Source organism: Rattus rattus, chromosome 4 (assembly GCF_011064425.1).
Source record: "Rattus rattus isolate New Zealand chromosome 4, Rrattus_CSIRO_v1, whole genome shotgun sequence".
Taxonomy (NCBI): Eukaryota; Metazoa; Chordata; class Mammalia; order Rodentia; family Muridae; genus Rattus; species Rattus rattus.
Window position 1 is genome coordinate 131,230,217 of NC_046157.1, and position 21,142 is coordinate 131,251,358.

The 21,142-nt window shown below is 41.2% G+C and overlaps 1 protein-coding gene across 7 annotated transcripts in view; it reads right to left on the reverse strand.

Moving 5' to 3' along the window:
- Positions 1-510: 510 nt before the first annotated feature.
- Positions 511-21,142, reverse strand: part of Satb2 (SATB homeobox 2) — a 183,838-nt gene continuing 163,206 nt past the window's right edge. For all 7 annotated transcript variants that reach the window (XM_032901124.1, XM_032901126.1, XM_032901123.1 and 4 more), the window contains one exon: positions 511-3,725. In XM_032901124.1, coding sequence (XP_032757015.1) covers positions 3,264-3,725 — 462 coding nt within the window. In that variant the 3' untranslated portion in view covers positions 511-3,263. The remainder of the gene's footprint in view (positions 3,726-21,142) is intronic.

Below are 21,142 nucleotides of genomic sequence, written 5' to 3' on the forward strand. Positions count from 1 at the left end.
TAAAAGACTTTTATTATGTCCATTAACCATGGACATATGTGCTCCAAAAGTTTCCTGACACGCAGTCATTTGTGGTTTTTTAATTATAAACAGAAAATATTCACTAGAAAAATAAAGAAGTGGGCCCATAAATATATCTTTTCACACTTGAATTTTGTTCATATATGACAAGACAGTGGCTAAACGACTCTTCAGGTCGCCCATGATAGCAGGTGAGCATGCGTGTGTTCAGATATGCTGAGAGAGACACACAGTTCACATGTGTATGTTCAAATATGCTGAGAGACACACAGTTAACATGTGTGTGTTCAGATATACTGAGAGAGACACACACACAGTTTATATGTGCAATTAAATCCACACACTGAAAAGAATCGAAACATCTATAACTGTGGGTACCACGGTCTTCTTTCTAAAACATTTTTCTTAGATTCTCCAGGTCTTGTTCCACTGGAAGACTTAAAGTGGGAAAGGGGGAACCATGCCCAGTAAACTATTTGACAAACAAAGTCAGATTTATTGAATGCGTTTTATTTAACAACCAAAAAATTCTAACAGCCTAACAATGCACATAAGTTAAAAATTATCACTTAGTGATAACAAAGATAGTTGATTTACATGGAAAAAAGAACATTTACAATATGTTAATCCTTATTCACATTATTGATACTGCAATAAAACACAATTTGTTTTTTTTTTTTCTTCATTTCACACACACACAAAAAAAAGGTGGGAAATTGTGCTTTGTCAAGAGCACTACAAGAGAAAGTTTCTTCTTCCAAATAGATATTATATGACAGATATTGAATAAATAGACATATATGCATTGTAATTCGCAAAGATCTGGCAAGACCACAGGCTAAAATGCCCACAGATTCACTTAGAATCACTGCAAACTCGGCAGTGAAATTAAAAAATAAAAGGCAAGACTTAGCATTGAAAAATACCTAATAAATTTTTGGTTGAAGTGTAAAAGATACCAAATACGGATGCCATCGGTCGATGAACCACCTGTAAGAGCTTGGCAAAAAAATCGGTGTGGAGGGTGTGTACAGAGTGACTTCAGCAACAGTGTCAGAACACAATTTGGAAAGAGTAACTCGGAGATCAGGAAGCAGCAACGGTGAACTCTCGGATTAAAGCTGCAGCATCTACAGAAAGGGGAAGGGCAGGTCCAGGCCTCGATTGCAAACAGCCATCCTTTTGCAAAGACACGTGACACTCACGTCAAGGTTAACTGTTTTAAACATCATTATTTGAAAAAGTACAGGAAAACGTCCCTTTGAAAACTCCAGAGGTTACTAAGCAGCTAGAATTAGCTTGTATTGCAACGTGTCTTCTCCCTGTATAGTGTAAGTTCTGAGTTAATATCTACACATAGAGGTTTGTTTTTTTTTTAAACTCCTACCTCTTATACCTTTCAAATATATAAATAGTATTAACAGTTATATTACAATGTTTGTGTAGTAAACAGAAAATAAATTTCAAAGTGATATTGCATGAGGTCTTTGACAAGGTTGCATGAGGATACAACTCAAAAACAAGACAAAACAAAACAAAATCCAACCGTGCGGGACTGCTGAGTGGCCGTCTCAAGCCTGGAGTGGGTTCTGGAGGCCTGGCCCGAAGGGGCGGTCTCCTCTTGCTATCTCTGTCAGTGGAACTGGAAGGGAATGCTACTGTTTCTAATAGGAAACTGGAGGAGACTTGGCAAACGGTGGTAGACTGCAGCTTAACGCTTGTTTCACAAAACAGCCCGTTGGCATTAGTTCTGCTTTACGTAAGGTAAGCGCAATGTGGGGCACTGGGACAATTATTTCCTTTTCTGATGAGTAGGTGACTCTGCTGAAATTGCTTCCCTTTCTTTATTGCCTGGAGGTGCATAATGATTCCAAACCAGGTTCCTGTCAGGGCTGCCATGGCAGGGGAAGGGCGGAGGCACGTGAGCTCAGGGTCTGCAGAGGTTTGGCTAAGCGAAGGGGGTTTGTGAAGAAAAGAAGTCCAAACGGAAGAGGAATAAGAAACGCTTGGGGAGCGGGCCGGGTGCAGATTCATTTGAGTGGAAGCCCCTCAAACCGGGCAGAAACTTCTTTCTCTAACCTAGCATTACCTTGAACTATGCTCTATTTAAAACAAAACAAAATGAAAACAAAAACAAAAGAAATCCAGAAAACAGAAATGAAACGAAAGGAAACAGTAACATCCCAACATTTTTAAATGAGCAAGCTTAATAATTTTAAGATTTGAAGCCACAAGCAGGTAAATAAACTTCACGACAAAATGTGGCTCATAGCATGGATCCCATAGGTCATCCAACATCAGAATGTCATTCATCGAGACTGCGCTAAAGGTCAAGTTTCCCCTGCACTGAACTTGGCTCGGGATTCCACAGAATACACCTGCTCGCTACAGTGCTCACATGCTCAGTAACGGAGTGTGGAGGGTCACGGCGTTGCGTCATTGTCTGAAAGTGTGCATTATGTCCTTAGGAGTCATTTGCCTTACGTCGTTTTTTAACAGGCCCTGGTTGTCTCTCACTTTACTCTCTTCTTTCCTCTTTTCTCTCATTTTTTTTTTTTTTGGCAGTGTTATTTTGTTAAATACATACCTCAAAAATTACCCATTAAGCTGCCAGATAGGAAGCCATAGAATTAAAAAAAAATCAGGGACAAACACACAAAATAAATAGGAATTCAAAAATAGTTACCCCGCCCTGAGAGCAGGCCGCAGTTTCTCCAAAAGTCAAAGCGACTCACTGTGAAGTGGTATTATTTTTTATACATACACGAGTCTTTTGTTTAAGAACTCATTTCACAGTCTAGTCCTTCAAATTGTAAAGTTCTCTGTCCCATGCAATTTTTAATATATATATGTAAATATAGAGATATGTACATATACATATACACACACACTCGTAGCTTCCTTCATTTATTTCCTGGGTCTTCCCATCCTGGAACTTGTCTGGTGTCTCTTCGTAGGTCCAAGAATGATGGCAGGGTCTCCCGTGACTAGAATTACTATGGTCCAGTCAATTGTAAAAGTTTAACACTTAGTGTCTTTGCCAAGGCGACGTCTGATTCAGAAACTCTGAGTTCACTCAGTCTATAGGCTATCCTGTGCAACAGAGGAATGCCATTAAGGGTAAGAAAAATAAAACAGACATAAAATAAAAAACAAAATAAAACAAAGCCGAGAGGAACTTTAAAAGAAACTAAAGCGGAAAGTCCTTGGACCCATGTATTGCGCTGCCTGTGGAGCTCACATTATCTCTGGTCAGTTTCAGCAGGGGCCACCTTGTTCTTCTCTGCGCTCTCCTCCTCGGCCTCCACCTTGTACATCTCGTCCGAGCCTTCCTCGCTGTCATTCTCCTCAGACTCTGTCAGCAGCTCCTCGTCCTTATACTCCGCCACGTCCACCGCGGAGCCCAGGTGCTCCTTCAGCTTCCCATGATGCTTCACGTGGTACCTCTGGTTCTGGAAGAACTTGATGATGGTGTGTTTAGGTAGATCCAACTGGGCCGAGAGTGTGTGGATGGCTTCTTGGTCAGGATAGAGGCCTACATCATGGATGAAGCTTTGAAGGATGCCCAGGGCTTCCAAGGAGATCTTTGTGCGAGACCGAGGTTTTTTGGCACAACTGTCTTCTGTTGGAGGAGGTGGTGGGGGTGCTTCTTCTCTGGGAGGGGAGCTCTCCTTAGTCGGCTGGGACTGCTGTCGATGAAGGACCTGAAAAGCAGAAGAGGGAAGACTTAGTGTGACTGGGATCTTAAGTTTGCAAGGCCACCAGACCTCTGCGACATTCATTATCTCCTTCAGACTGCACTCAGACAAAGGGAAGTCTTGGGAAAGCTGAAATCATTTCTGAAGATTTAGATTCTCATCTATGAAATGTGAAATCCTGAGACTCATGGGAGCCAGGTAAGGTAGGACACGCTTGTATAACTCCAACGTGAAGGAGGTAAGGGCAGGAAGATGTCCACGAATCTGAGTTCATTGGGCTACACTGAAATTTGATGCCTGACTAGACTGCAGAGCAAGACTTTGTTTCAACAACAACAACAACAACAACAACAAGAAGGAGAGAAAAGAAAAGAAAAGAAAAGAAAAGAAAAGAAAAGAAAAGAAAAGAAAAGGATCGGATAAACTAAACCAGCATTGAAATTGTGGGCCATTGAGTAGTTAAGCCATGTACCTGAGGTTATATGGAGCAGGGCTTCATTGAGGAGCTTGGCTTTAAATCGCCTCCACTTGTAAAGATACCCAATTGCACTAATGACAGGTACCACAGTTCAACTTTAGACTCCTCTGCAAGCTGGGGGAGCTAGGCAGGTCTTTGAACCTCCATCTCCTCTTGTGTCAGAGAAGGATTAAGAAAGTACCATCCTGCTGGGAAGCGAGAGGCTCCCAGGCCCAACCAGGATGACATTAGCTGAAATACCCAACAAAGGGGAGAGAGAACCTCTAGAGACCACCTCTAGTAGATAGCATGGCTACCAGGTGAGGGATGGAGACACCCACCCATCTCAAAAATTTTAACCCAGAAATGTTCCTGTCCAAAGGAAAGACAGGGATAAAGTATGGAACAGAGACTGAAGGAACGGCCATCTAGAGATTCACCCGCCTAGGGATCCATTCCCTCTGCAGACACCAAACCCTGATGCCAAGAAGCGCTTGCTGACAGAGGCCTGGTATGGCTGTTCCCTGAGAGGTTCTACCAGCACCTGACCAATACAGATGCAGATACTCACAGCCAACCATTAGACTAAGCCAGGGGACCCCAATGAAAGAGTTGGGGAAGGACTGAAGGATATGGAGGGGATTGCAATCCCATAGAAGAACAACAGTATCAACTAACTGGATTCCCCAGAGCTCCCAGGGACAAAACACCAACCAAAGAGCACATATAGAGCAACTGTGGCTTCAGCTGCATATGTAGCAGAGGACGGCCTTTTCTGACATCAATGGGAGGGGAGGACCTTGGTCCCATGGAGTAGGGTAGGGGTCCCCAGGGTAGGGGATGCTAGAGCAATGAGGTAGGAGTGGGTGAGTGGGTGAAGGAGCACCTCATAGAGGCAAAGGGGAGGGGAGAGAGGGGGAATAGGATGGGGGGTGTGTGGAGAACATCATTGGAAATATAAACAAAAAACGAAAGAAAGAAAGAAAAAGGAAGTGGCGTCTCAAGCATGGCTCAGATATTAAATGCATACTGTATAAGCAGTACACTGTCCTGAAGGGCGGAGGCAACAGGGAACCTTCTCAGTAAGGGGCCATAGTCACTGCTCAGGGCTTCTTGGGAAAGCAAATGAGCTCAACTCTGCCCACTGAGACTGGATTTGGCCCAGGAAGTCACAACTAGCCTATCCCTGGCTTGGTGCAAACTTCCAGTCAGTGATAATCATTGGTCTTCTCGGCCACATCGTTCCCCAGGTGGTAGAGAGAAATAGTACTTTGAAATGGATAACACACCCTTCATCGAATGAAAAAAAAATCTTATCTTCTTTTAGTTCTGACTTTGCTCTTTAAATATTATTTTAAATATGTAAAAAATTTCAAGCAATTTAAGATTCTGTATGTTTAAATTTTAATTGACTGCTTTAACCACATTTAGATAGGCATTTTAATATCCCTATAAACTAATTAACCCTCTGTTTTGAACATACTTCCAAGTTTCTATTTCTTAATTTTTAATTGCAAGATTTACTAGCTAGCTGTTAAAATTTAAATATTTCTTTTCTTTTTTTCATAAGTATCCCTCTTTTTATTTCTACCTATGCTACACGTTCATGAAAGAAAACCCTAAGTGGGCCTCAGCCACCACCGTTACCACTGCATGAAATAACTTCCATTTTAATATGAACTTACTGACTCTACGAAGACTGGAAGGGAGAATGTCACCCAGCAAGGAGACATGGCCGACACTGCAGCTGTCTTGCAGCTGCATGTCACAGAATTAAAAGGCAGCAATGGTCATCTCTGCTGAGAGGCAGGAGGTCATGCACAGAGGTGAGGATCACAAGGCCTGTGCTAAGACGCTGCCCAACTTCCTGTGTCCTCTCTGGGCCCATTATAACGACAGGGTCACTTAAAAACGACACATGCTTCTTCTTTACAATTTTCAAATGTTTTGTGAAAGGTTCTCCCAAACCAGGGTCCCAGATTACACATTTCCAGAGTCCAGGGAGAATTAGATCCAAGCAACACAGAAAAAGAAATGTATGTAGCCACACTTAAAAAAAAAAACAAAACCAAATCACCCATGGTATCATCCCTGCCACATTCCTCCCAGCACGGGACTAGCCATGTGGTCCATTGCTTAACTAAGAACCAGCATCATTGGCCTCAAAGCAGCTAAAGGTGAGAGAATCTGCCATTTGCACCAGTCTCTGGGGCCTTTGATGAAAAGCCTACTTGCACAAGTGAAAACATGCAACTTTTTATAGAATTTAATAAATAGTAGAGGAGATAAAATATGGCAGCCACAGGAATAGGTTGTTTTTCAAATTACTACCACTATGAAAGCTGAAAGGGGCTCGGCACGGTGGCCCACGGCTGTATAAGCATGTGGGCAGCTTGGAGAACAAAGAACCTCAACCACAAGGCCAGCCTGGGCTACATAATGAGACTACCTACTGTAATCAGCTGCTGGCTGGTAGCAGAAAGAAACAGAAAACAAAGGACTATAAAACAGAGGACTAGCGTCCAAATAGCGCTGACCAATTAAAGGCAATGTTCTTAGCGTTTTCGTTACCACTTTCAACTAAGAACAAACTCATGTGGTCTGATGTGGTGAGCTGGCATCAGCAAAAAAAGTGAGAGCTCCGTTATTCCAACGTCCTAATTATCCCCGCCAGGGAGAGCGGGGCTGCATTGCAGGCTCCCACGGCTCTCGGTGGCTTTGACAACAGGAGGATGTGTGCTCAGGGCCTATGATGTGGGCAATGTGAGCGTGCTAATAAATAAACCTCTGTGTCAACAGGTGAGGGGCTCGGCTTTTGGTGAGAAAGAGGACTGGAATCAGGGACAAAGTACATTCTAGCCGGACATGTGCTCAAGCACGAGTGGTCCCTATTAGAGCAACTCTGTTAATTGGAAAACAAAAGAGAATTAAAGTGCTCCATTTTCTAAATTATGCTCGCCTTCTGTAGTAAAAGCCAGCAGAACGGTTCCATTTAATTGAATAATTAGATTGGTTCTTAAGGGGTTTCCATTGTGTGCTCAGTAGATTTAAAGAGATTTTCCAAAACTATACTTTGAAGTTACTATAATCTTTCTGCATGATAGCATTTGCTCTCCTTAGGCCCTACCAGTTGGACTACTCCACTTCCCCTCATTTCCTAGGACGGAGCACCACAACACAAATACACAAAGAGGACAAATGTGAGACGCAATAACAAGACTAGCAGAGCGGCTCACTCACGGCTTACTTGATTCTAAAATAGAGAAATAGAAAGGTAATCCTACAATTCTTCATGACAGTGTAGTCTGGACCAAGAACTAACTGGGAATGTACTGCACTGGAGGACACTCCTCTACACGGTCAGGAGAATAGGGAGAAATCAGGCTGGAAAAAAAGACTTCCAGGGGACTTTGCAGATCACAGACTAGTAAAGCATTTCTAAAAAGAGATACGGCAATAAAAATTCCCCATAAAATGAAATGTACTTTCTGACCAAGCAATACAGAAGAGTGGGTTGGTGGGCATGACAGTACAGGCATAAAGTGAGTTCTAGTATTTTCTAACAGACATGAAAAGATCAGTCAAAACACAGAAGACAAAATGAACATCTCTAAAAGTGATCTGCCTTATAAGTTACACAAAGGGCTGAGTCTTTTGCTTGTATCTTGCTACTGGCCAATGACTGTCTGCCTCCCAACCACAGCACGTAAAACATCTAGAAAGTAGTGATCTTCAAAGATGTCTACCACAACTATTTTTACTTTTCCAAAATGTTCTACCCCCACTAGTCGAATAACTACCATCTCTAGATAGTTTCTAGCAAAAGGTCTGAATGATGTTTCATCTATCCAGGGTCTGTGCATTCTTATTGGGTAGTGCTTTCCACAGTGAGCACAGTGCGTGGGGAAACAGGAAGTGCAGCTTCACACCTCCAACTGTCTCACTTACAAATGATCTTTGCCAAGAGCAAAGTCAATCCACGAACTCTCCAATTCCTCTCATCTAGAGGTTAGTAGGAATTCATTCTATCTATCTATCTATCTATCTATCTATCTATCTATCTATCTATCTATCATCTATCCATCCACCCATCCATCCATCCATCCATCCATCCATCCATCCATCCATCCATCCATATCTCTCTCTTCCTCCATTTCTTCCCTGATTTCTCCCACTAATAATTTTAGCTTCTTTCTTTCTCACAGGACAGGTTTATAATCTCACTTCAGTAAGTCATGGTTTTCCTGTCTGAATATGTTATGGCACCTGTCTGTTTCCTTTTAGTAAGTAGAATGGGTCAAGGTTAAGTCTGTGTCTCCAGAAAATACCATGGGAGACACCCCACTGATCCTTGGTGGACGCTTGCAAGCAATTCCATTCCAGAGTTCATTGGGAAGTTCTTGCATTTATTTATAACTGGCTAGGTTATTTTAATTTTTTTAATTTTTTGAGATTATAATATAATTATAAAACTTTTCTCTTCTATTCTCCCCTGTGCCTTCTATATGCTCTCTTCTCTGCTCTGTTTCAAATTCATGGATTCTTTTTCCTTCACCTCTCTCTCTCTCTCTCTCTCTCTCTCTCTCTCTCTCTCTCTCTCTGTGTGTGTGTGTGTGTGTGTGTGTGTGTGTGTGTGTGTGTGTGTGTGTGTGTGTGTGTTTTCAAGGCTGGACAGTCATTGGTGTGCTCCTCCCTAGGGAAGACTTTTCTTGCTCGTTCTCATTATTCTTTTGCTGCCTTTAGTTCTTGTGTCGGAGTGAGGCCCTGGAGTGTTCCTCCTTCGGCGTTGGTATGACAGTTGATGCCATCCTTGTTCTGGCTAGTTTTTAACATGTACAGTCACATAAAACCTGTAGTAACAAACACACAGGTACACATCTAGAGCCAGAAAGAATCCTGCAACCTCTGAACGGTATGTCCTAGGAGTTTCAGTCATAAACGCCCCTAAGTTGAAAGAATACAAGTGTTCCCCAGTGACAGAATAAGTAAACTATTATATTATATTAAGAAGGATGCCAAACCAACTAGCCCACCGTGGGGAACTGCCACAAAGTTACTGCTGTGCAAAAGGAATCAGGTTCGAAAGACTAAAGATTCTACTTATGGGAGAGCCAAGAAAGAAAGAAAAAGCAGAAAACACACTGCAATAAGAAAGCCCGAAGCAATTGGGCGGTGGTGCATGCGTTTAATCCCAGCACTCAGGAGGCAGGGCAGGCAGATCTGAGTTTGAGGCCAGCCTGGTCTACAGAGCAAGTTCCAGGACAAGTGGCAACACCATGAGTACACTGTCATTGAGAGTTACTGACTGAAAGGTTAGGAGACAGTCTTTGGGAGATGCTGAAAATATTCTCTGCATTGATGTGGGTATTGATTAAAGGGATGAAAACGGGTCTGGAAGATTATTCTGTATGTTCAAGAGCTATGATTTTTACTTTTGATTTTTACTGTACCACCACTCAAGAGGAAAAAAAACGCTATGGGTCCAGAACCAGTGTGATGTGGTGTAGCTGTGAAATATATCAAGCAAGAGGTTTGAGAATTCAAAGGCAGCTTGGGCTGCACACTGAGACCTGTTCTTACAACAGGCAAAACTTTTAGGGCCCAGTGGTTGATCTTTAATCTCTAATGCTGCACCATCTTCCTGTGATCTTCTGACATAAGGAAACGCATCACTTTGTACAGACAGCAAATGCCTCTACTTTCAACCTTTATGTACCCACTAATTCTTCTTGGTTCTTTGGAATTTTCTGTCACAAATGCATTTTTGGTATTTCTATAACGAGATTCCTGAAAAGCATATTTTCAAACCTCTCTATCATAGCATCATTTGTTTTCAACATGACTATGGTGGGAGGGGTCACAGTATTGACATATACAAATTCCAGTGGTAGAAAGTAGCAGTCAGAATGGATATTAGCGTCCATGAAATCTAAGCCAAATGCTTCAAATATATATATATATATATATATATATATATATATATATATATACTATGTATATTACATATGATATAGATCACATATATACTTTATTTCATGGTAATCCCATGTTTTGACCCACATAATAAGAAAACCAAATATGTTCAGCACCCACAGCTTGTGACAGAACATGCATTCTGTATCTCTCGGGTCTGAACATGAAGCCCATGAGCAGAGTGTACAGAGGGAAGCTGAGTAGGTCCTTAGAGCAGAGGGGAAGCAAACTCCTAGTCAGACATCCCAGAGGAGGATTGTGAGTGGCAGAAACACACAGGCGAAGGAGGTGCTTCAGAGAGGGGAGAGCTCACTGAGGAAGCAGCATAGGTGTATGGTCTGAAGGAGAGGGGGAAGGCAGGGAGCAGCCTGACATGTATGAAAAGCGCTCCAGACAAAGGAATGCTGGGAGAAAAGGACAAGCATGCAGTATCTGGAAAACAACAAGGCTAGCCCACTGGAGTACACTCTCCAATGCAGGGGCCATGGCTGCAGACAGCTTGACATTTATTCCATGTGTGTGCTAATGTGTGAGCATGTCTGTGGAAGGAGGTCAGAGGTCAGCTTTGGATGTCTATTCCCAGGCACCTTTTACTCCCCATGCTCCTGTTTTTGTTTTTGTTTTTTTTTTTTTAACACAGGGTCTGGAATGCACTGAGGAAGCTAGACTGGCTGGCCATTTAGTTGCAGGAATCCACCAGTCTCAACCTCTCCAGCACTGGGATTAGAAGCATACCACCATGGGTTCTGGATATAAACTCACGTCCTAGTACGTGTAGCAAGCACTTTAGCAAGTGAGCTATTTTTCCAGACATCCCCCCCTTACATTGAAATTAATTTAAATATATTTTTAAAACAGCCTTCAGTTCTTCAGCCTCTTAGCCACATCACAGGTGCTTGGACGCCTCCTGTGTACAACGCTAAGATGGACGGCATGGGCCAAGGTGCTCCTATATTCATATAAAGTACTTGGTCCTGCACTGCCAAGCAGTGACACCAGAGAGAGATGGATCCAGTCCTGGAGCATGCGGAGCTCAGGGTGATACAATCCCCGAGAGACCGTGATCATATGATCTATTCTAGCCAAAACCACAGCTTGAGCTGTAAAATACTAATATAAGACACAGGGCGAATAGCTGTGTGCTCATGTACTAAATCTGAAATATTCAAGTTATACTGTGTTCCTAGATCATCGGTAAATTATTCCACATAGGAACATTAGTGTAAAGTAGCCAGAAATGTGCCTAGACATTTCTACCCTCGAAGAAATAATTAGTCTACATTTAATTGACGGCTGCCTTCTTCAGCTGTGGCACTTACCGCACCTAAAAGGAATTGTGTTACACAATCTTAGCTTTGAGTTGGCAGAGAGAAAAGTAGATCCACTCACCAAATATTTGGGTACTTACAGGGCTACCTACAACAATTGAACCCATTCATTTAGAGGGCTTCTAAATAAGGAGGTCTAGGTCCAACAATTGAGAATTGGTGAATAAGTAAGTCACGGGCTTACTTAAATGAGTTAAAAGTTCAAAGCCTGGTAAAGTTCCTTTCTTTCTATTTTCTGAAATCTCTCTGAGCTGAGATATTAACACATGTGTACATGAATGAACATGAAACTAACAATTCAGGAAGAAAAGTTGTAGATATATTTCTAAGGGATGCCATCATCCAAACAGAGCCTTCCTGACCAGTTACAGAGCAGAGCTATAATATGGACACATGTTGCTTCTCTGTCTTAAAACTAAAACCTTGGAGAACAGAAGGAGCTCACGGTACCATGACAAAAGCCGACGGAGAGAGATAAAGCCCGCTTCTTAAAGCTCTCAGCGTTCAAATAGATTTTGAAGGCCTCAATGAAAACCAGCTGGGAGCCATGTGTAAAGTATAATGGTTCTTGCCTGCAGGGAAGGAAGTAAGATCTTGAATGATTAAGTTTAGGAAAGTATATAATTCACTGTATCATTACGGGGTGAACTGGATTACTTATAATAAGCCAAGACTTTGTGGTCGTTTTTATATAGAGAAAATGAGAAATGATTATGGAGGTGACTGTAGAGGGTGGTGGAAGCATGGTAACAGGTTAATGCAGCTTTCCAGGTGGCCAAGTGTGGCTCTCTAGGACAAGATTCACCCACACAAGTAAGCCTTGCTCACAGCATAAGGCACAGCAGCAGGAGGTGACTAGGACAAGACATCTTCTGTCCACATCTACTAAGCGTTAAAGTCAAAATCTTTTACCCACTTTGTTTTACCTCATCTATGCCAATAAATAATCAAAAAAATATTTCTGCATCAAAAATTCCAAGAAAAAATATATGAACCAACAAGAACAATTGGTTGAAAGCCCTTTGGCATACGTTCACTGTAGCACACCAAACACAGGAACGGGTGCATGGTATTATTTTTACCCGTTACTATATATAAAATGTCCTGTACTTACCCGTTACTATATATAAGATGTCCTGTACTTGAGGTTTCAACAACTCAGTGGCAAGTTTCCCTCCACCCCATCAAAACCAGCAGTAGAGACTATTAATTTGAGTCTAAAAATTCAGCAGGGGAAACACCTAACATTGGTGATTATAAACTGGAAGAATCGACTGTACGACCGACGTAGCTCACCCACTGGGCTGTGAACTGTGGATGTCATGCCTAGCTAAATGCTCAGGACTTCTTGGTTATGCTGCACTGAGCCAATCCCACATCCTCTGGTCTCTGTTTCTAGCTTTAGTTTTGCTTTTACCTGTTGAGCACTGGCTCTTCTTCCTGCTATTAATCTACACGTAGTAAGTAAGGACATTGTCACCAAGTGTAGGCATTTACTTCTAGCATCTATCTGAGAACACACAACACACACACACACACACACACACACACACACACACATATATATATGTTAAGAACAAACACTTATGAAGTTGATGTATATAGAATACATATACTTATGAATGAATATATATATATGTTAAAAACACTTATGAAGTTGATGTATATAGAATACATATACTTATGAATGAATATATATATGTATATATATGTGTGTGTGTGTATATATATATATATATATATATATATATATATATTGCTATTTCTGCTCTTCTAGGGCACTAGATAACTCATAACAATCAATTGTTTAGAAGTTTCAAGCAAGTTTGGGGTTATAAAGTTCTAGTTTCAAGGCAGGTCCTACTCCAAGTACCACTATTTGTCAGCCTTGAGAATCTGGAGCAAGCTATTCTGAGTCCATGTTTGGCACCTTGGAAGATCATTTTTGCAGTATTAAGAAGAAAGATTAAGCAAGATCATACCTATGAAATATTTGACAGAGGTCTGACCATAACCAAAGCCTTTTTAAAAAGCAATTTTCATTTCAAAGGATTTATTTTATTAACTATGTACATATGTATATGTGAATATGTGCATGTTGAATAAGAAGGCAGAGGGGACACCTACAGCTGGAGCTACAGGCAGTTATGAGCTGCCCAGTGTGGGTGCTGGGAATGAAACTGGAGTGTCTGGAGGAGGACAGTATGTGCTCTTAACCGCTAAGCCATCTTCCCAACTCTAAGCACGTTTCATTTTTAAAATGTGAGAAATACTTAAAGAACAATACTAAATTCCTCATGCATTTTTCTGTCAATATGCTTATTATTAAAAATAGCAACAATTTCAGGGATTGGCCCTTTCACCTTAAGGGTCCAGATGGATGAGAGGACACCTCTGTTAGGAACTTCTCTTCCTTCCTTCACCGCAGACTTCGTAAGTATTTGCTCTTACCATGGTACCTGGCACATGGAAGCTGCCTCAGGAGCATTTGTCACACAGAACTGAACCTCAGAGCCAGAGTCCCCTTTGAAATGGTTCATAGCTGTGTGAACTCTTACGGTCATATAGTCCTCTCTAGTGGTTCTTCAAACAAGATCCACGGAGCTCAGTGAAACTGCACTGTATTAAGACAGCCATGACATCAAGCCTATTTCCAAACAAAACTACAGAGTTACTGCTCATTGCCTTGATTATGCTAAAATTTGCACCAAAGACACAAAACTACAGACAGGGAAGTGTGGCCCGTGGTAGTCAACATGATGGTACCAAACACCTCACAGCAGCCTTTAGCTCGTGTTTACAAGCTCGTGTCTGCAGTGACATCACCTTTGTGTGAGAATAATCTTGATTAAGCGACACAACCTAATTAGTTAATACTAATTATTATTAATCTCACAACTTGAAAACACACATCTCTCCTTAACATTCTATGTGGGGAAATGACATTGGCATGAAGCTCTTCTGTGACACAGCAAAGTCATGTGGTGGTCTTGAGAAAGACTTTGCCCGCACTTAGTCTCCAAGCAGAATGCTTCCGTTACAACTGTTTATACTGAGGCTGAGACGCTCTTATGCCGTGGAATATCATGTTACTTGATGGGACAACTAATAGGAAACCTGTGGTTAGTCAGATTTGAGTAGATAGTTCTTTAAAAATGGAAGGTAGGGGCTGGAAAAAGCTTAGTGGGTAAACTTTTTGCTGTACAAGTTGAGGACTGAATTCTCATCACCAGCACCCAGGTACAATAGCATCTAGCAGGAGTCTGGGCAACACTGGGCAGGAGGAAGCAGGCAGCTCTCTGGGTTAGGAACTTGATAACCAATACTCTAGCGGAAACAGTAGCTTCAATGAGAGAGTGTCTCAAAAAACTAACATGGATCCTGCTGTGTGTCTTTAATCCCAGCACCTGGGAAACAGAAACAAACAGGCCTCTGAGATTGAGGCCAGCCTGGTTTACATAGTGAGCTCTAGCCAGCCAGGGCTATAGAAAGAGACTCACTCTTGTACGTGTGTGGAGCATCCAGTGTTATCTAGCTTCTCTCTATGCACACACATAGGTATATGTACTGCACATACAAGCACACATACATACATACATACATACATACATACATACATACATACATACATACATACATATACAGAGAATGAAGTAAGCCTGTCACTTTAAGTAAAATATCTAACAGCATTTACTTGTGATGGTCAGATTTGACCTTTTAAGTAAAAATGAGAGTTTGAAAAGCTTTAACCACCACAATAAGCTTATCAACATCCCAACACATAGAAACTTTCCTAACGAAAATTAGTAGTGGTTTAAAAGATGCTTTTTAGAAATGCTATATTCAGAAGTCTCAACATTTATAAGATCTTCATAAATGAACAAAACAATATTTCCCATGTGACCAATATATAACACTGCAGAGTTATACACTGGCAAAAGATCCAGTCAAAGTTAAATGGAGACCAATGATAAAGTATAAAACTATGAAATATTCACCAGTACATTGGCTCGATTACATTTGGAAAATTCCATTTTGCAAACAAAAACATTGTCACTTTCAAAGTCTTGCTAAAATATCAAAAGAGAATTTCTCAATTACCTGGAATGCCTGTTGAAATATCTCTTGCTATCCTAATTACTTTATAGCTTCAACCAGAAGTACATATTACATCAAGCACACAGCGTTTCTGCGAAATCTACTTGCCTTGCATTAAAAGCATTAAATATCATATCTGAGATTAAAGTATCTTCAAATGTATATAAATGCTGGTATATATTAAGTTTTAGCAATATGATTTTCATAAAATATATCCTTTACACACACACACACACACACACACACACACACACACACACACACACAGAAGCACACAGGCGCACACGTGCACCCGCATGCACACACTATGTACAATTATTTAAAACTTAGCAGACTCTTCAGCTGTAAAGGTTAATTTCCAGGGGGTAAGACTGATATACATTACATATTACTGGGGTCATCAGCTGCAAAAATGAAAATGGGTCACAAGACCAAAAAGATTGAAAACTTCCATATTATTTGAATCACGCTTGAGACATGAGCCTGACTCTCCCTAATGATTATCAAGTTCTTTACTAGAACATTCAAAATAGATTCTGCAGTTGAAAGCATCCTTGCTTGAGTCAAATCATGTAGGGCCCCAGAGCAGGGCTGTAGGGAAATCACACACACGTTATGATTTGCCTCTTGACTTTATCACTCAGAGACATTTTCACAGGCAAAACATATTCTCTTAGACACAACTCAGCACTATTTTTAGCTTCAAATGATGTTACTTATGTTGGCTCTTATGGCTGTAATTTCACATCCTAACATTATAAGGCTTATTAAAAACTATAGTTCAGTTCTGTTGCTTTTTTGGGCGATTATACTGTATCCTAAGGTCAAAACTCAGGAAATATGTTATTAAAAAAGAGTACCCATGAAGTGATGACAAACTGCAGACTACAGGTGTTAGATTACATTTTGACTCCAGGCAGGTTTAATATAAGTTGGTTTTCTTTGTACAATTGCTCTTAGCACATACAGCTGTAGGAAGGGGATTAAAAAATGGCAAGAGAGAGGGAGAGAGAGAGAGAGAGAGAGTGGAGCTCAATAAAGGAAGGCCATGTCAAAAGAAATCAATACAAACAAGCAAACTGATAGGAAGTCCAACATGGAAATCCATGTTCAATATCCTCGAGCCTTAGACAGGCTTTCCTGCAATATTGTAACCAAGATACTATGGGAAGACTTGTATGCTTTTAATGCAGGTTAATAATTGTTTCTCAAAATGAACGCTTTGGACAAAGATAAAAGCATTACAACATTGTGACACAATAATCTGTTAACATAAGCTTAGTGTTGGAGGAAACGTGGGACTTAAAACAGCCTTGGGCTTATAGCATTTCCTTCAAGGTAATAAATTGAGAACAACTATACCAACAACTTTGGAAATAGTTTGGGGTAAAATAAATAAGTTGCAGTTATTAATAATGGTCTTAGGAATGGACAGAATCTGTGACCATCCAAGAGGCAGCCCAGTAAAGCACTTCCTTCATACAACTGAATGAGCTGGTACAGTAAGAACAGCGAGGCTGAGAGGAATACCTAGGTCTCAATTAAATGGCCACCAAGTGTAAGATTAGGCCATACCTTCCTCTAAAACATGGTTCTCAACCTTCGTAATGGTGCAACCCTTTAGTATAGCTCCATAGAATTATCTTTGTTGCTGCCTCATAACTGTTATGATGCTACTATTGGCCATTATAATGTAAATATCTGCGTTTTCCAATGTTCTAAGCAGACCCCTCTGGAAGGGTTATTTGATCCCTACCCAAAAGGAGTGGCAACCCACAGGTTGAAAACCACTGCTTTAAGATACTTCATATTGCATAAACATGGTTTGTTTGTTTGTCTGTCTGTTTGTTTTCAGGTTCTTCCTTGCCCCAGACACTCCATTTTAAAATCAGCTTTTGACTCCATTTTGGGAGAAAGGAGTGACTGAAGCCTCTTTAATTTGTACTCTTTCTGTAAATGCAACCAGGTCTACAGATATATTCTCTGTGTGCTGTGTGATATGAACTAAGTTAATATGAGCAGTTATGATTGGAATAATGACAACAACAATAACAAAAACAACAACAACAACAACCTGCCTAAACAGGATTGTTATTGTTATTGTTGAGTTGTTATTGTTGAAATGGATAAATGATGTATTTACTCTTATTCAATAAATTATGACACTGTAGAAAGACAGAAATATGTTTGCTTATGTTTCTGGCATAAAGTAGTCATGATACCAAGAAACACATCAGGACCAAAACCAAATAAGCAGAGAGATCTAGAGAGAAGAGTTCAGTGCTTATGAGTACTTGGTGCTCTAATAGAGGGGTCAGTTCCCAGGGCCAACATGAAGGCTCACGACCATCTGTAAATCAGTTCCAGGGGACCCGAAGCCCTTTTCTGATCTCTGTAGGTATCAGGCGTTCACATGGTGCAAATATATACAGGTAGGGAAATATTCATGCACATAAAATAAAATTTAAAAATCTAAAAATTAAAAGCAAGCAGAGAAGATGTGTTCCACAGTTAGACATTAAGACAGGCAAAACATGGCCACACACTGAACCTAACGGGAGTCTATCCTTCCCTTCACGGGCCTCATCTGAGAACCAAGTTTATTGATCATTTATCAATAATGTAAGTGAAAACTGATTTCACAAACAAGACAACATATGTTCCAACCCATGGCTGTACATCCTGCCCTAGGAGGAGCCTGGCCCTGAGCGGTGTCACATGCCTACCAAACACACCCTTCCATTTCCTCCCCTTTGCACACCATTATCACCTTTATCATGGCTTCTTACAGGATAAAGCTTGGCTTACACAGTCACAGGAAAAGAGGCCTATCTTTTGAAGACAGATTTAAGGGACAGGCAATGACAAGGTGCTGCAAAGATTTCATATTTATGTTAAAACAGTAAAGAGGAACATGGAAAGGACTGGCAGTTACTCTGAGAACTGATTTTTAGGTGAACGTGTCTTGCTTCACTGGTATAACTGGGAAGAATGGTCCTTGTCCCAGCCCACAGGAAAGAAGTTCCTGAGTTAAAGATAACCAGAGTCACTGACCAGCAGGTGAAAGGTTAGGATGACTTGAGTCACAGGAATTCAAACAGCATTAAAAGAAACAGCCTGAAAATTCGTAATGGTTCCTGGATGGCCAAAGGCCAAGAGAGAAAGACATGTTAAGTTTTCAGGTTAAAATGACCACCAGAATTCTGAAGCAGTTAATCTAGGTGGCTAAATAATTCTCAAGAGAAGTAAAAATGTGACCGAAATGCAAACAACCTGGGCACCACCTGGGAGATGCGATTTGTGAACTCTTAAGTTGGGTTTTACTAAAATAACAAAACGGGGGTGGTGCTAGCCAATGACAGTCACATTGGTGCAACACAGGGTGTAAATTATTTGAAGAGAATGCTGAAAACATTTGGTTGCTTATTTGGGGGGCAAGGGGCAAAGGCGGGTTATTGTGTGTCTGAGGCCCGGGTAGGACATGGACTGGGCCACACTTTCTGTATAATTTTTACAGTGGGGACACTCCAAAGGCAGAACAATCTGACAGTTATGGTTAGTGAAAATATTAGACGCTCACCAATAATATACGACCTCAGCATATTTCTGCTTTCTGGATATAACCACTTAATAACAGGACTTGAGAAAACTGCACTGCGTGAATCAAACACATAAAAGTATGGACATGCCTTTTATAGAAAGCAGATCTTAGGCAGGGCATCATAATCAGTGACTCTGGTAAAGGACAAACTCTACTGCATTACCACACCACTGAGATATTACAGTTTATTATACCCTGAAGACCAGACTGGGTAAACCAAGTCAGATGATCTAAGCAGGGCTGTTCCTCAGACCATGAAGCAGAGGTCCCTGAGCCAAGATTCCTGGTGAGTTAGTTCTTAAAGGGTGTCAGATGAGGGCTCTGGGCTCACAAGGCTACTTTGCAACCTTCATTTACTCCCACCAGTGGCAGGCCTGCTGGCTATTTTTTTTCAAGAGAAGAACACAGGGACATTAAACGGCGTGAAGTAAAGCTTCCCAAGGGTAAATGAGCTGTCAGTCCAGGAGTGTTCTTTTTCAATACTAAACTCTTTAATATTAAACTCTAGAATACTAATACTTCACTGTGAGGATATTAGCTTTGCATCCTTCATATTAATGGTTGCTCTAACTTCAACAAGGTAAGGAGAGACTCTTACATCCCAACTTTGTGCCCGGATGCGTAGGAAGAGGTGGGGGCCTGGAAGAACTAGGCCCTCTTATTTAACCATGAAAACTGAGACAAGAAAACCAGTCTCTTCCTCCAGGATGGTGACTGGGAACAAAATCCTCAGTTCCTAATTCCCTAGGGCAAAGTAACTGGACGGGAGGTTCCTTTTCCCACAAGAAAGATTCTAGTCTCTAAGCTGTAGAAGACTTTGGTGTTCCCATGAGGCCAGCTATCCAGCCTCCTTATCTACTTGAATTCACACAGCAAGTCCACTCTGTCTCCATGCCGCATTGCCTTGGCTCTCCAGAGCGGATTTGCTTACCCCATGCCGGTCATCCTCATAAGCTGGAACTGTCGAGTGATTATACTTTCAAATGTGAATTTGCTTAAGGGTGGATTTAATTTAATAGCTGAGAACTCAGTACCAAACAAATATACTTACAAATGACATTAGTGGGGAATTAATCATTAACACTCTTGATTGGTGTTCCAAGGCCAACCCCCCTCATTGGCTACCACGATGATCATGGAGTTTCCACTGACTGATTCCTTCATTTTAAAGTCAACATCCAGCCTACTCCGTGTGCTGAAGAGGACTTCCTTCTAAACAGTTCTTGTGGAAAGGTTCCACTCTCCAGACATATATATTGATGCCACTGAGGTCTTTACAATCTCTTGCTTGAATGACCAACTCTTCCTCCTGACAGGCCTCCCTGCCACTGACCACAGGACACCTTGCCAAATGCCTTCAGTGGCCTTAAGTCAGGCTAAAGTCTCTTCGAGTGTCTAAGAAGACTGTCACCTGACTGGAGCTTATTCCTCTGCCCAATTCTCTTTTTTAATTTTTAAAATTTTTTTAATGTTTCACTTAAAAACAAAATGTAGGAACTAATGTCTTCAGTTGCTAAAAACATGGTACTAATGTTCCAAAAAGGCCTAATTAGGAGGAAGGACTATAGTTACAAATAAATGTCACATTCATTGCATTAGTTTGAAAGCCCCCAAGCCACTTTTAAGAGTTGGCAATATATGATCAGCCAGCTTACTAAGGCCAGTGGCCAGCTGAGATAAAAGTTCCACTGTAATCTAATGGTGTTCATTCACCTAAGCTCTGCCCACACAGGCTCTCTTGTTATCTGGACAGGTCTGCAATGTGAGAGCAAGACCTCATGGCCTACAAGGACCAAAACCTCCGCTGCCTGGCCCTTTGCAGAAAAACTCAGCCAAGCACGCATCCATGTATTTATGGGCAAGATTTTCTGGACCTGAGAGAAGACGCTCATCTTACCTAAGGAAACGTAACTGTGGCTAATACACTGTACATGTCAAGACCTACTAGCTATACACACACCTGGGA